The sequence below is a fragment of the Lycorma delicatula genome, chromosome 1 (assembly GCF_047948215.1).
Source record: "Lycorma delicatula isolate Av1 chromosome 1, ASM4794821v1, whole genome shotgun sequence".
Taxonomy (NCBI): domain Eukaryota; kingdom Metazoa; phylum Arthropoda; class Insecta; order Hemiptera; family Fulgoridae; genus Lycorma; species Lycorma delicatula.
Genome location: NC_134455.1, coordinates 326,230,682 through 326,245,256, shown reverse-complemented (window position 1 = coordinate 326,245,256; position 14,575 = coordinate 326,230,682). Strand labels below are relative to the sequence as shown.

Sequence of the window (14,575 nt, the reverse complement as noted above, 5' to 3'; positions counted from 1 at the left end):
ATTTTAAATTGTGTAAAATGTATACCGAAAAACGAACGTATTAATTTTTAATAATGAATTATAATTATCTATTCTTTGTAATATTCGGCTAATTGTAAGTCTATGTTTGTACCGTTTGCAATAAAAGAGAATAGAATCAATTAATATTTACAATACGTATGATTAATTGATTCTAGCATTTTTTTGACGTCTATTAATAATAGCAATAAAAGATAAAATGTTAGTGCTATATCCTTATTGAATTAATCAGAGGTCTCGATAAATTCCTGTAATAATATGAGAAATTGAACGAGGACAGAATGTAAACAGTACGATATTAAAGTTATAATTTCTCAAGGAGGGAATTTTATACTGAAGAGGGAAATTTTGAGCAGGTAGAACGAAATCAGGTGGGAAGAAAAGATTAGCGCCGCGGTCAGTGGCACAGGTGTTTCTATAGTCGTAACGTCGGCTCCGTGAGTGATATTCCTTTATAATTTCGACGGCACTTGCGAAGTGATAACTCTGAGTGTTTACGTGATGATATCAGTAAAACATTTTATTTCATTCAGTAAAATAAATAAAATTAAAGAAATGTGTGTGAGAGATTTTATTGAGCAAAAAATTAATGTGTCTGATAATAATTCGTCGTCTTCAATAAAAGTGAAACCTGACAATAAAATATTTTTATTATAAAAAAAAAAAAAAAAACATTATAAGAAAATTTGAATAAAGCTTTCGTTTTACTCAGATCCCTTTTTACAAAAGGACATAAAATTATTACTAAAAATATATTTTGAAAACTAATCATTAATTTGTTACGGGAAAAGTTTTTGTAGTAGATTTAAATGTTAGATTTTGTCTGGAAGTTTTAGATTAGATTCAAATTTAATAAAATATTTTTTGTGAAAATTTCTTTATTATAGAAAAAACATTTTAAATAGAGTTTAGAATCGAGCCTGTTATAATAGCTCATCTTTTTAGCAAATCCCATCGAGTTGAATATTGCATAAGCATTACCGAAAATTGCGTTTCTATAAGTTAAATAAATTATACGAAAGCTTTAAAATAAGAACAAGTAAAAAATAGATCACAATAAAGTTTTTTTGGACTGAATGGATGCGAATCGTAAATAATAATTATAAAATGAACCGATATTATGAGGCGTATCCACGTCGTTCAGGGGTGTTGACTCTTCCACCTCCTCCTCTGACAGATCCCTCTGCCACATGGACGTCTTACAGTTCAGAACCTGTTAGAGGTGGTGAAAGGATTAAGCCCGAAAGAAGTCGTCATGGCGTAAGTGTACAAAAGTTACAGTGGCGAAATTCTCATTGGGTAGATGGTTTCCCGGAATTAGTCAGTTCTATGACTATAGCGGATGTCAGTCCAAGGTTCGCTGTTAAAAGAATTTTATTACTATATGAAAACGCTCAGTATCGGGAGGCGGCAAACTTCGTGAACAGATTGAGTCACGGAACTTTTAAGGCTATTCTGCCTCAGCTGCCTATCGATGTTTTCATAGAGGCTATGCCTCATTCCGTATCTATTTTAGAAGCTTTGTACGCTAAAGTATTTCTCAGCTCAGATTGCGGGGTAAAAATACTTCGACCCGAAAACGTTTTGATGCAGTTGGTAAAGCTTTTTTCGGGAGGAAGTGCCGACAGATGGTTGGCGAGCAGCCGCAAACTTCTTAAAGTGATTGTACTTTCGGAGCCTAAACTGAAGAAAGCGCTTCAGTTACGTCGAAGAGCATTGGATAAAGCGGTAGAAGGTCTTGGGCAGCACGGTTTAGTGGGCACAAGTGACGAAACGTTGACTAATCTACACGATGCATTGAAAGTAGAATTTCAAAGGCTTGCGGATACCTACAAAACTGCACTTCAGAAGTTGGAAGAATTGAGTCTTTCAGGTCGAAGGGATGGTGTATCAAAAGGCCCGGCACCGGTACAAGCCTCCCATCAGCGTCAGCTTTCGCTGCGACAAAGTGATATTCAAGAACGTCTTATAAAAAATAAAACTTTATTGAACGTCGTGGAACCTGCGATCAGCAACAGGTCTCTGGCAATTTTACTCGCCATTCTTCAGCGTCGTGTGGAGTGCGACAAGGATGCTCTTTTCCAGTTTACTCAGTTAAGAAAAGAACTGAATGTTGATTCAGATCACGTGGTGGCACCTCTGCTAATGCGTTATTCTCATGCATGTGATCAGGTGAGTTTTTTTCATTTTTATCTTAATACTGACATCGATAAAATAATCTGATTCCTCAGTCGCTTAAAATTCCGCTAAAATGCATGAAAGCAAAAAGTCACTTATTTAAAAAAAAAAAGTATTTAATTTTTGAAAACTTTATTTTTATTATATTTATCATCAGATGAAAAATGTATTTTTTAAATATAGTTTTAGCACGGCTACTTGAAATTAACATCTTCTGTTAAATTCAAATACGTTTTATTGTTCCATATCATTTACAATTAGTTATTTTTTAATTACTAGCATATGTAATAAATATTTGTGGAAACCATAACATCCCATCCAATAAAATCGGTAATACAAAAAATAAAATCATTGTGTTTTTTTTTTTTTTTTTTTTGTTAAGTATGAATATTCAATGTAATAAACATTTTTATTTTTAGATATATACGAAAGAAGTTTATAAAAATTCAAAATTTAATAGAAAAAAAAATCATCTACTGACTAATACATTATTACTTTTACTACTTTTCACTTTACATTTACATTTAAATTATAACTTAAAAAATTAATTTTAACAGAAAGCCCTATTAATATAAAAAATTATTTGCATATCTTATATTCAAAACAAACAAGTAGATGCCGCAATATGTTTATATACATTGAAAGTAAACCCGTTTTGAATTTATTTTCAAATAAAATTTTAACTATAAACAAAAAAATAAATCAAAATAATGAAGGTCTTGTATTTTGGTTAAAAACGGTAAGTACATTTAATAATTTAGATCTACTTAGGAATTAAAAATATTTATATGACAATAACGACATTATATATATAAATATGAACTAAATTTTAGTCCAGTACTTCTTTTCTGTTCTTACTGCTTTTCCATTAAAAAATGTAAGTTTACACTAGTTTTTCTTTACTTTGTTACAATATGAATGTAATAATCGGTTAACTAATTCAGTCTCTATTGAATATAACTGACATAACAGTCTCGAATTAAATAACTGGCAGGAATCTGAATTTTCATGACAGTTTACATTCAAATCATGATACAAGTGAGAGTATGGCACTGAAAACTTAAAAATTAACTAGATATTTAATAGTTAGGAAATCAATTAATTTTACTTATGTTTAATTTTGATGGTTGATCTCTAAGCATTACTAATTATCACTCCTTCCAACGTCACGAAACCTACAAATAATTGTTGAATAGTGATAAATAAAGTAAACGTATGAATACTTAATAATTTAGAAATAAATTATTAATCTTATTTTGTTTGTGTAATGAAGATGTCATTTTTGTGTAACAGTACAATCAAGAAGAGTAAATAGTGTTTTATTATTAACAGTATAGTACAAAAGTTTGATTATTTTGATTATTGTACGTACATGTAAGTATGTGTGTGTGTGTGTGTGTGTGTGTGTGTGTGTGTGTGTGTGTGTGTGTGTTTGAGCGCGCGTGAGTATATGAAACTGCTCTCGCTCTTTTTAATAATATCCAACATTTTTCATCGTCCTTAGCAGATAAATTACAACTAACAAATTAAATCTGATTAATGTTGTGAATTTATTTCTGTAAGTGATTTAAATAAAATAGCAGTTCTTTAAAGTAGTTTTTTTAATACAAAAAGTAAAATTTACAGAAAATCCGAAATTATTTCAACAGGGCTTCTTTTAATTCAACTTATGCAGTTTTTAAATTGCGCGATTCAATATTTTTAAAATAAGAGTGTATTAGTTTGAGTTAAATAAAGTACAGTTTTTGTATAACATTTAAAAAATAGATATTAAATGAAAAAAATTACAGCATTTTAAGCAATGATGAATTATGCAAAATAATAAACAGATTTTTCCTGAAAATATCATACATAATGGTATAATTAATTGAAAAACTATCTATTTTTTTATTAAAGAACATAAAAAAAGTTATATAATCAATTAAAAATAAAAACAGAAAGAATTATTTATTCATCAGATCAGAAATGACATCCAGCGAAATAATTCTGCAATGTAAAGGCAGGGTATTTCCTGCCTCAATATCAGGAATAGTAGTTAGTAACTAACTGATATAAAAGTTAAAAAAAACGAAAGAAAAAACTTATAGCTTTCAATAATGGATGAACCAGGGGGAAAATTTTCAGTAATAAAGTACTTGAAAACTAAAAAAATAGAGAAAAAATTATTGAAAAATCATAACAGTAAAGAAGAAGGAATTTTGTAAAATTATAAACGTAACCTGTTCAAAAAATAACAGTTTATTTTATTTATTTATTCAACAACAGATTGACCTATAACAGCTGCGATGATGAATGAATTTTTTTGCATCATGTAAAAAATGCCTTACATGACGGGGATTTGAACCCAATAATAATAATAGTTTTTACCATACTATATTCCGAATGGTAATATTACACACATAAGATCCTATCAATATTTTCAAACTAAATTCCAAGCAACCATTTTTTTTTTAATTTATTTTTTTCTACAGAACAATAAGAATAAAAAAATAAAATAATTGAAAAATTACTACAAAAAAAATAATTTAAATCTGTGTCAAAACAAATAAAACATTATTTGAAGAAAGTTACTACTGGCTTTGGGCAATCTCACCGTAATTTAAAAAATTCTTTTGTTTTATAAAATCCGGTCCCTTAGCCAAGTGTGACGTATTGTTTCCACTAACTAATATGGTTAAAATAAATAAAGAAGTTTAAAAATAAAAAGATGACAGAACTAGAAATTTTAATGTAGTTAGTAAATGTATTAGTAAAAATTTTATCAATAAAAAAGGAATAATTTAACTCAGTGTACCTTAACTGTAATAACTGCTGTTATTAACTTTTACTTATTTTTGAAGCGTAAACCACATTCCATTAATTCCTTAAATATTTATTTCTAATGACTGTAACTCAGAAAAACACAAATTTTATTTATTTGTTGAAGTAGAACATGTATAAAAATTTCTAGTGCACCCCAGAGAGAAGGCTCCTTCTGTAGGAAATTGCTAGTGTCATATCCCAACCATCCCTATCTTATCAGATTATTTATCATCATGGTAGTCGTTTCAAACCCCTAGAAAGTCATTTCCATCGAAATTTTAAGTCATATAGGCTAATTATGGTTAGAGTCCTCTATCCGAAACTATAAATATGCTTTCCATAAGAAATGTTTAGTTGGGATCTGAGAAAAAACAACCCATTAATTCTTGATAATTATAATTATGTAAGCGCTTCTTTATAATTAAAAGCCTATGATAAGGGGATCATATGTATGAATTTAAACGTCACACATCACGTAAAACATCATCGTCATCACACAAACTCACATATCAATCAGTTCAATCACATGCCTTAAATAATAAGTTTATTGTTTGGGTTTTTTTTACGAAAAAGAAAATCTTTCTCGAATGGTGAGAGAAAAAGTTTTTTCGTATGCGTGAAGGTAATTAAAATTCATTTTTAAGCTTATAATTTTAGAAATTCAACTTCATTCTTATATACCTTCCTCACATACCAGTCGGAATATACACTAGTACGCACCAAACGTGTTAGGTACGGTAATTATTTTGATTTAATCGCTAACCGTAAACTAGGTGGATAGAAATGAATGACTTTTTTCAACAAATAAATAACCGTAAAATCTCGACGGTTCCCAACTGAGATGATAAAATGTCCAGAAGAGACCGTTTAATTAAATAAACTGTGTCTGGATTAAGTAACTGACAGTACTGTCTAATCGCTGAACGGCTTATACGTTTTTAATTCACAAATAGATTTGGTCTTGAACTACATTCAAATTAAGAACGCATAGCTTTTCCATCCAGAAGATATACTCTGCTCTTCATTAGAGATATTATCTTGAAATTTTTTGATGGAACATGATTTTAATGAAAAATTAAGAGAAAGAGATAATGCACGTATAGTTTTGAACAATTGTCTAAAATATTTTACAATATATTGACTTTTTCCCCGTTCTGTTGTATTGCTTAAGGCAAGAGGGCTGCAAATAAAATAATAAAGGTTTTTTTTTTTAAAAAGGTGGAGGAACCTCATTTACGGACGTTTAGGCAGTGTCGGGGTCACTAACAGGTTCCGCAAGATGTTATTAAATGCGTATGTGTTCCTGCGCACTACCGACTAAACCTCCACCTCTGGCTACACACCCTTCCTGGTACAGCTGATGTACATTACTTCAGGAAGGGGGGAATACGCCCTCACACACATTCAGACACCACAGTCAACAGACACCGACCTCACTCCCATAAGGTAGCTCACATCAGAATAAATCACACCACACACTTCACGACATCCAATCATCACTCCAGAATATATACCTCACGCCGCACACTATACACATCAATAAGTCACATCCAGTCACAATGTTAACATATCTACTTAAAGATTATAAGACACCTATTGCGAAATAAAATAACCGCGTAAGTTTTGATGTGATCTCCGAACTACAGCTTTAGGAGTTTCACTGACAATTAATAATAATCATAAAATATTTTTCATGTAGCCACACACTAGATAAGGGTTATTTGATACCATCCATATCAATGAACATAATTTATCATTAATTTTGTAAAATTAATTAATATTTAAATCCTAAGTATTTTATTTGTTACCTACTTAGTAAAAGTAGGTTCTCGGTTCGCCCTAAATATTTTCAAACCTTATTTCACCAGATGGACTAATTTTTTATTGTAGAACAAGTTCCATAGATATCCCGGTTGCACGATCTAAATCGAAAATTTTTTGACTGGCGAATTCATTCTTTACATAAAACAATATAAAAATCCATTTATATTTTTTTCATTATATTCGTTTAATATTGGATTATTATATGAAAAGGGTTTAGCTGACATAATTTTGATATCCAAAATATCGTTTTACTTAAAAATTTAAGAAAGTTAGAAAACTTAGGTAAACAATCGTATTCTAAATTCCCGATAACCTTATTTGATGCCTTATAGCGGTTTATTTTGTCCCTTCTCTACATTAATTTTTTTATTACCAAGAATCGGTGAAAAAATAGCACATATTTCAACACTTCGTACGGCGTTAGATCAGGTTCGATATCAGTGTCTTTACTTTCTTTCTCAGAGTATTCTTATTGTATTTTTATCAAAACCCTGGTTTCTTTCCTTTGCTTTTATTACTAGTTGTTTTTTCACAGTGTATTTGACTTATTAAATTTTAAATAAAACTAAATCTTGAAAGTATAAAATTTGCCTATTTCAGTGGCAGAGTGGTAGCGTTTTGCCTTTGCCATTTCATCCGGAGGTCCCGGGTTCGAAACCCGGTCAGGCATGGCATTATTCATTACACGCTACAAAATTTCATTTCATATTTCCATGCGCAAGCTTTAAAGCTTATATGGTGAATTAACCAAAAAAAAAGATTTCAAAAGTTTGCCCCAAAAATGAAATCTTTTCAATTATTTTTTTTTTATAAAAGGAAGTACGCATCAGATGAGTCATTAAATTTATGGAAATTATCTGTTTTTAATTTGTTAATTTGATTTTTTTTAAAGTCAAAATTAAAGAACTAACCGAACAAAATATAGTATTTTTTAGTTTTTAGTGAAGATTTTTGAGACCGGTTGCATACTTAAATAATTTTTAGTAAAAGTAATAAGTAGGGTAAAACTAATGGTAGTATTGTCAGTTATGAAAAGTAAAATGAAAATATAAAACATATTTAGCAATTATTTACTGATACGATGTTTGAGTTTGAATGATTTTCATAAAATCATTCTTTCATCAAAATCATTTTTTCATTCCGAAAAATTCTGTGATATATTGAAACTTTTGTTCTTAAAATAAATAATTTAATTTCTCCTTGTATCATTATCTACATTTTTCCATCGGTATCGGAACCGTATTCATTGTCTTGCCACTTTCTTGCTTTTTATAAAAACAGATTTATACTAAATTCTCATAAAACTGGAAGTTCTTCGTATGTTTTGTCGGAGTGATTAGTTACGATGTTTTTAGTATCTAATGAAATTTTCTTAAATTACACTATTTATTTTTTTTGTTACTAAATCTAAATTATAAGCATGCATTTATAGCATAGGGTTCCACAGCGGCTGTATGAGGTTTATAATTACGTAGAGTGTATTAGAGTAAAATAAATTAACACGTTTCCAAACGTTTTTTAATAGCATATATTTAGATAAAACATCAGTAGGCTATTCAGTTGACCTTACTTTATGTTAGACTGTTTCCCACAAAATCTCGTTTGAATACTAAATAAGTAATGGGTGCTTTGTTTAGAACATGATAATATTCAAGTAAGGTAATCAAAAGACCGGTGGAAGTTCAATAAGAAGTAACAACCAATTAAAGAACACCTTCTACTTTTTTCTTTTTGTTTTACATTCCTCTTCTCGTAGGAGTTCTAAAACTAATTGATGGGGCGGAGGTAAACTCCCAGTAAGAACATTTAAACTTCCTTCACGTTAGGTAGCCGAGATCAATGACCTTTCTTGACTATCTTAAAATCGAGTGGCAGTTTTTTCGTTTTTTTTTTCATTTAGAATATCTATAAGAATAAAACAGTTTTTTTGTTACTTCCTTTAAAATTTTACCGTTTACATAAGACGGATTTGTATTTCTTAGACGGTATAAACAACTGTATATTAAATGTACTTGTAATCAATTTAACAGCGGTTTAAAAGTCCTTCACCTATGAACTTGAATGGTCAATAGTCGTTAGTAAAACAAAACAGGTGGAGGTATCTTACCTCTGTCATGTACATGTTTATCTAGTTAAAGCATTAGTCGTTAGTTGATAGCACATAGCTTTCAGAAGGAAGGAAGGACCTGACCCTTTGAGCTTCTTCCTATTTGACGGTCGTCATTTATATAAAAACTATTATTCCTCCGTATCGTCAACTCAGCTTCGTATAAGAGCTGATGGCAGCGTTTGAATGATTAAACTCGCCTTCAGGCAAGTGACCGTATATATGTACGCAATTAAATTTTTGTAAATGTTACAAATTAACTGCGTGATTATACCAACCCTGAAGCCATAAAAATACACAAACAAAACTATACAATTATTATTAATTATAAGTAATACATTGCATGGCCAATTAAATGTTATTTAAGATTCGGTTTATTTTATTTAAAAATCTGTTTATTTTATTATCTCTTCAATTTCCATGAGAAAAATTTAGTTTTCGAGAAGAATACCAATCTTATTAGGCTAGGATATAGTTATTTCCTCCAAATTCATAAGATTTAATTTGCTATTTTTGAGTTTACAAATATTTCTTCTTTTTTTCGTTATTATAAATACTAACCTTACAAAACAACACATAAATAAAATTAAGAAGGCCCATTTTCAAGGTTAACTTCCGTTATTGGCTGAATCGACTAATTGGTAAACCGCAGTTTAGGTACTATATGAATTATATATTTTAAATGACGTAATAATAATGGTTGTAGGCGACTTGTAGTGATTCAGAAGTCATTTCCCAATGCAAAATAGTTATACCATCAAGAATTATAAGCAACCCTTGACAGGTTTACCGGGAAAGGTGAAGAGTGAAGTTGTTTCCCGTGCCTTTTTCACCGATCCAAATATAAAGTTGCATATCAAAATGTCAAGCCCACTGAAATACAAGTGATATTCAGCCCTACAAATTACGTCTTCACTCTGTTAATCGTAGGGATTGGCTCTATATTATTGCCTGATTGGGATTGGCTATATATTAAATGTTATTGCTTTTAGGAAAAGCTCTGAGTAGTGCATTTGTAAATCAGAAATTTTACATGCATCATAATAGTAAAAAAGAAAAATAGTATAAAAAAGCAAATGCTACACCCCTTTCTGTTGTGCAAAAGTGTACATGAGTTCGTTAAAAAAATTTCAGCATTTAGTATTAAAGAATCAAAGGAGGCAATCCATCCCTTCCACCCACCAATCTAAACTTATGATATCATGAATGAAAGTGTAAAAAATTAATTTTATTGAAAAACAAATTAAAATTGGTTCACTCTTCCGCTTTCTATGCTGAAAATCTTTGCTTTTTTCAATTATTTCATAGTTTAAGATAAATAAAAATCAATAGATTACGTAATGAAACTTTTATATCTCTTACACTGTCACCGATCTGTGAACTATATTCAGATATATTTTTAATCGAATGATATGGGTTGTGACACCTCAATAAAAAACCTTTATAATTTGACAGAAATTAAATAAAAATCGGTCAACCACTCTCAGATATGACTGAAAACTTGTCATTAATCAGGTTTTCAGTTATTTGTCAAGCAACAAAAAATATCAGTTAATCAATTTCTTTAAATCTTTTTTATATTTTTTTTTATTTTTTAAATTTATTATTGACATACTATTGCATACATTTCATACTTTATTTAATTATCTCTGATTTTTGTTAGTTAATTAATATATCTATTATGTATAGCATCCGTAATAAACAACTTGAAAGGTTTCCAAGAGTATCCACTCATTGCTGTACTTAAGATATTTTGGATGAATGATGAATTATACAGTGGAAAGTCAGGCAAGTGTGTTATTTATTTATTTATTTTTTTTTTTTGAGATGGAGGAACCCCCATTTACAGGCGCCGAAGCCGTGTCGGACTCGCTAACAGTTTCTGCAAGATAGTAAAAAAGGCTTATGTATTCCTGCGAACTACCGACTAAACCTCGATCCCTGGATACCCGCCCCTCTTGGAAATAGCTGGTAAAGCATTACTTCAGAAGAGGGGGTAAGTGCCCACACACACACTCAAAGCAAATAGGCACATGCACACACAAAAACAGATCCACACATAAATACACACATGTGTATTTAACTAGGAAGTAAGCGTGTAATTTCATTAGTCTTTTTTTTATATTGCCACATAAGTTTGAAGCTTGTACGTGGAATATGAAATGTGGTGTATGAAAAATGCCATGCCTGACTGGGATTCGAACCCAGGACCTCCGGATGAAAGCCTGAGACGCTACCACTCGCGCCACGGAGCCTGGCATTTTATCCCGTTTTATCCGTTCGATCCTTCTGACTATGGTTAAGAGAAAATTACCCTAGGTACTAAGAAACGGTCAGTTACTTTAGTTCAGTCAACTATACGTTATTTGTAAATCACAGGTTAATTACAAACAGTATCCTCATCACATTAAACTTAGTCGTCAACGATTTGACTGCGGTACCAATACAAGAATAAAAGTAAACCTATAAATACATTAAGCGTTATCAGTAAATCATTACTTTTTTTACATTTGTATGATAATTTAATATTAATTAAATATAAATTATAAAACTGAATAATGAAATAAATATAAATATTGAGTCAAATAAATTATATAAACCGCAATGACTATTTTATTAATGTCGTCTGAGTTTGTAGCTTAGCGTAGCCTGTAAGTTAGTGTTCCAGAAGTATTAGTGCACATTTTTTGTTATCGATTGATTAACATAAGTATCGATCGTATGAAAAGAAGCAAATGACCGTCCGGTGTCATACTTCAAAGCCAAATGAACGCATTTAAAACATGTCTATAACTAAAAAAGTATTTTCAGCATAAAATCAAAATATAACAAAAACGTCGTTGAGAAATAAGTGTTCTACAATCAGTGTTATATAATTTTACTCTAACTCAGAATTTAAAAAAAAATTTCATTCAACATAACAAAAATCTGTCCCGCAAGATGATGGAAGGAACCATTTCTGAAGTTTTATAAATCTTTGAAAACCGTTCTGGAAAAGTTATATACAATTATATTTGCTTTAGTTTTAATCGCTTGAGAATTTTGCTAAAATGCATCCTTAGCATATGAACTAAATCATTTTGACAAAAGAAAAGTGAATTTGATATTTTTCTCCTATTACCGTAATTGTTAAAAAGTTCATTGCTAGGGAGAGAATATCAAACTTTTACCATTCGTCAAGAATGGTCAACTCACCGGTAAATATTTCAAGTGAAGAAGTAGGAGAAATTTCTAAAAAATAAATCGTGTAAATTGCATCTTCTCGGTAAAATATGCTCTTTCTTCAAGTTTTTACTTTGCCGTCTAGCGCTATAGCTGTAGAAGGGAAGTATTGCAATCGGACCAATTTGGGTACACGCGGCTTTCACCGTAACTTGATGTTTTGACACCTAAGGAACCCAAAAAACCGGGTGGAAATTTTCCGGATGTTCGTATGTATGTGTGTGCGTTCGATGTCTCACACCTTATATCTCCAGAATGTGGGGAATTGATGCCAATAAATTTTCAACTTAAAAGGTCAAGGGGGTAAGGCTGTAAAGCAAGGTCACCCTCAGTATCTCGAAATTTCGTCTAATTAAGGTCTTATTTTTCTTGGGCATATTTTTTAATAATTAAAAAATAAAATTTCAAAAAACTTTTCAAAATCACACCCCCAACCCAAAAAATGTTAAAACTAGTAGCTAAGTGGGTATACTGAGTCAATAGTATTCCCTGTCATCACAAGGAGCGCTAGTATAGAGAACTGACGTACAGCTGTACTAAATATATTATATTTAAATAAAATTATAAATTAAGTTGTGTGTGTAAACCGTGCATTAGAAAAAAGCCGCGTGACGGGAAAGTCCTACAATTGTGTTGTCAGCTTCTTTTTTTTAATTTATGCCTTTACACGTAATTTTATACAAACAATCAAATTGAAATAAACAGTCATTGAAGGAAAATGACTCTTCAAGGAGAAGGAAAGCTCTTCAAGCTTTCTATGGAATCCAAAAAAATATAGGAAAACAAAAACTTATCTTAAAAATTATTTACAGTACTATATATATACATATAGTACAGCGAGAGAGCTCACTGAAAGATATTACGTCACTTGTCTACTACTAAAATTGTGGTAATAAAATACCCAATTAAATTGTATGTATTTCTAGTATAGTTCTCCCGATTTCGAAAAATTAAACATCAAAATAAAATTCAGTTTTTCTTATAACTTTCACTTGCGCAAAATATTTGGTTGCCTCTTACTTAAGATGATTTAGTAAACGATTCAAAATGTTACTAAAGGAAAAATGGCAATACGTTACCAAACCATAAGTTTTCCATCTAAGCTTAATTATTCTCTTAATAACGCCTAAAACTAGTTTCAAAGTTCATTAAAGTTATCGATAAAAGAATCATTCAGATTACTTCAATAATCTTTGAGTTTTAATAGAATATGGCGTAAACATACACCCGGACATTCTAATTTACTTAAAATGATTACTGTTTAAATATTCTTATGAAATTTAAACCATAATCTACAAAGTAGTGTTACGTATAACTCGATTATTGTTATTAATTAATGAAACGTAAAACTCTCTTAGTAATTTCTTGGTATTGGAAACTAGGGTACTATGTATCCTTTCAATAGACTCACTGCAATTCTCCTAATTAAGAACTTTTAAGCTGAATTTTGAGAATACAAAGAAAAAAAATCACAATATATTAGTTAAAACTGAAGGAGATTTCTCTGCTTAGCTAAATTTAGCTAAGTACTCCTATGACGATTGCTGAACTCGGTCGGTCACACATATTTATAAAGTATTTACGCGTGCGTGCGCGCGCGTGTGTAACATAATTTACTCGTACAGGATAACTGTTTCCATTATTATAATGTTTAACTGAAGAAATATGTAGCCCACAAAAGTATAATAAGCCGCATTAAAATCGTACAACTGTTCTTGGTTGCTGACGCTATTACTAAGTGGTATGAATTTGTCTTGCTATGACTTTTCATCACTTTAATGCGTGAAATTTATCTGTTAAAATTCACGTGGTATCAATTATATTTCTGTATTTTAATAATTATTCATAATTCATGCATTCACTCCGTTACACATCGTTACCTAATATCTGTAATTACGTTAAATAATATCGTAACGTTTTGCACCTCTGCATTTGTTATAAAAAAGTTTTAACTATTATAAATTACAATACGAATTAGAATTATTGAAAAATCGTTTATATTACAATGAAATGGATTATTTTGTATCTAACTATCAAAGGTAATAATAAATCATAATTAGAGAAAATATAAAAACATTTTTAAAATCAGAAAAAATCGAAGATTATTAAAAGATCACTCATGATATCATTTTACATGTACAGTAATAATTAACATGAATTTTCTTATACAACTGTTATTATAAATACAATGTATAGATTTTTGTCCTATAATTTATTAAATATTTAGTCCCATTTTACAAGATTTAATTTTCAGTAAGGATATTGCTCAATATAACGTTTAAAAAAATGATGAATATGCTACATTTTTCCACTTTTACTTATTAAAACAGCCTTTGGGATGCTATTACTGGTTATCAAAAATCCTTCTAATCTACAAGCCAGCATCCTAACCATTGCACCAACTGCCCAGCCGGTATTGCACGC

The 14,575-nt window shown here is 30.2% G+C and overlaps 1 protein-coding gene across 1 annotated transcript in view; it reads left to right on the top strand.

Moving 5' to 3' along the window:
- Window positions 1-434: 434 nt before the first annotated feature.
- Window positions 435-14,575, top strand: part of LOC142334225 (uncharacterized) — a 121,509-nt gene continuing 107,368 nt past the window's right edge. The window contains exon 1 of the mRNA XM_075382076.1: window positions 435-2,190. Within this exon, the coding sequence (XP_075238191.1) occupies window positions 1,099-2,190 (1,092 nt within the window). The 5' untranslated portion in view covers window positions 435-1,098. The remainder of the gene's footprint in view (window positions 2,191-14,575) is intronic.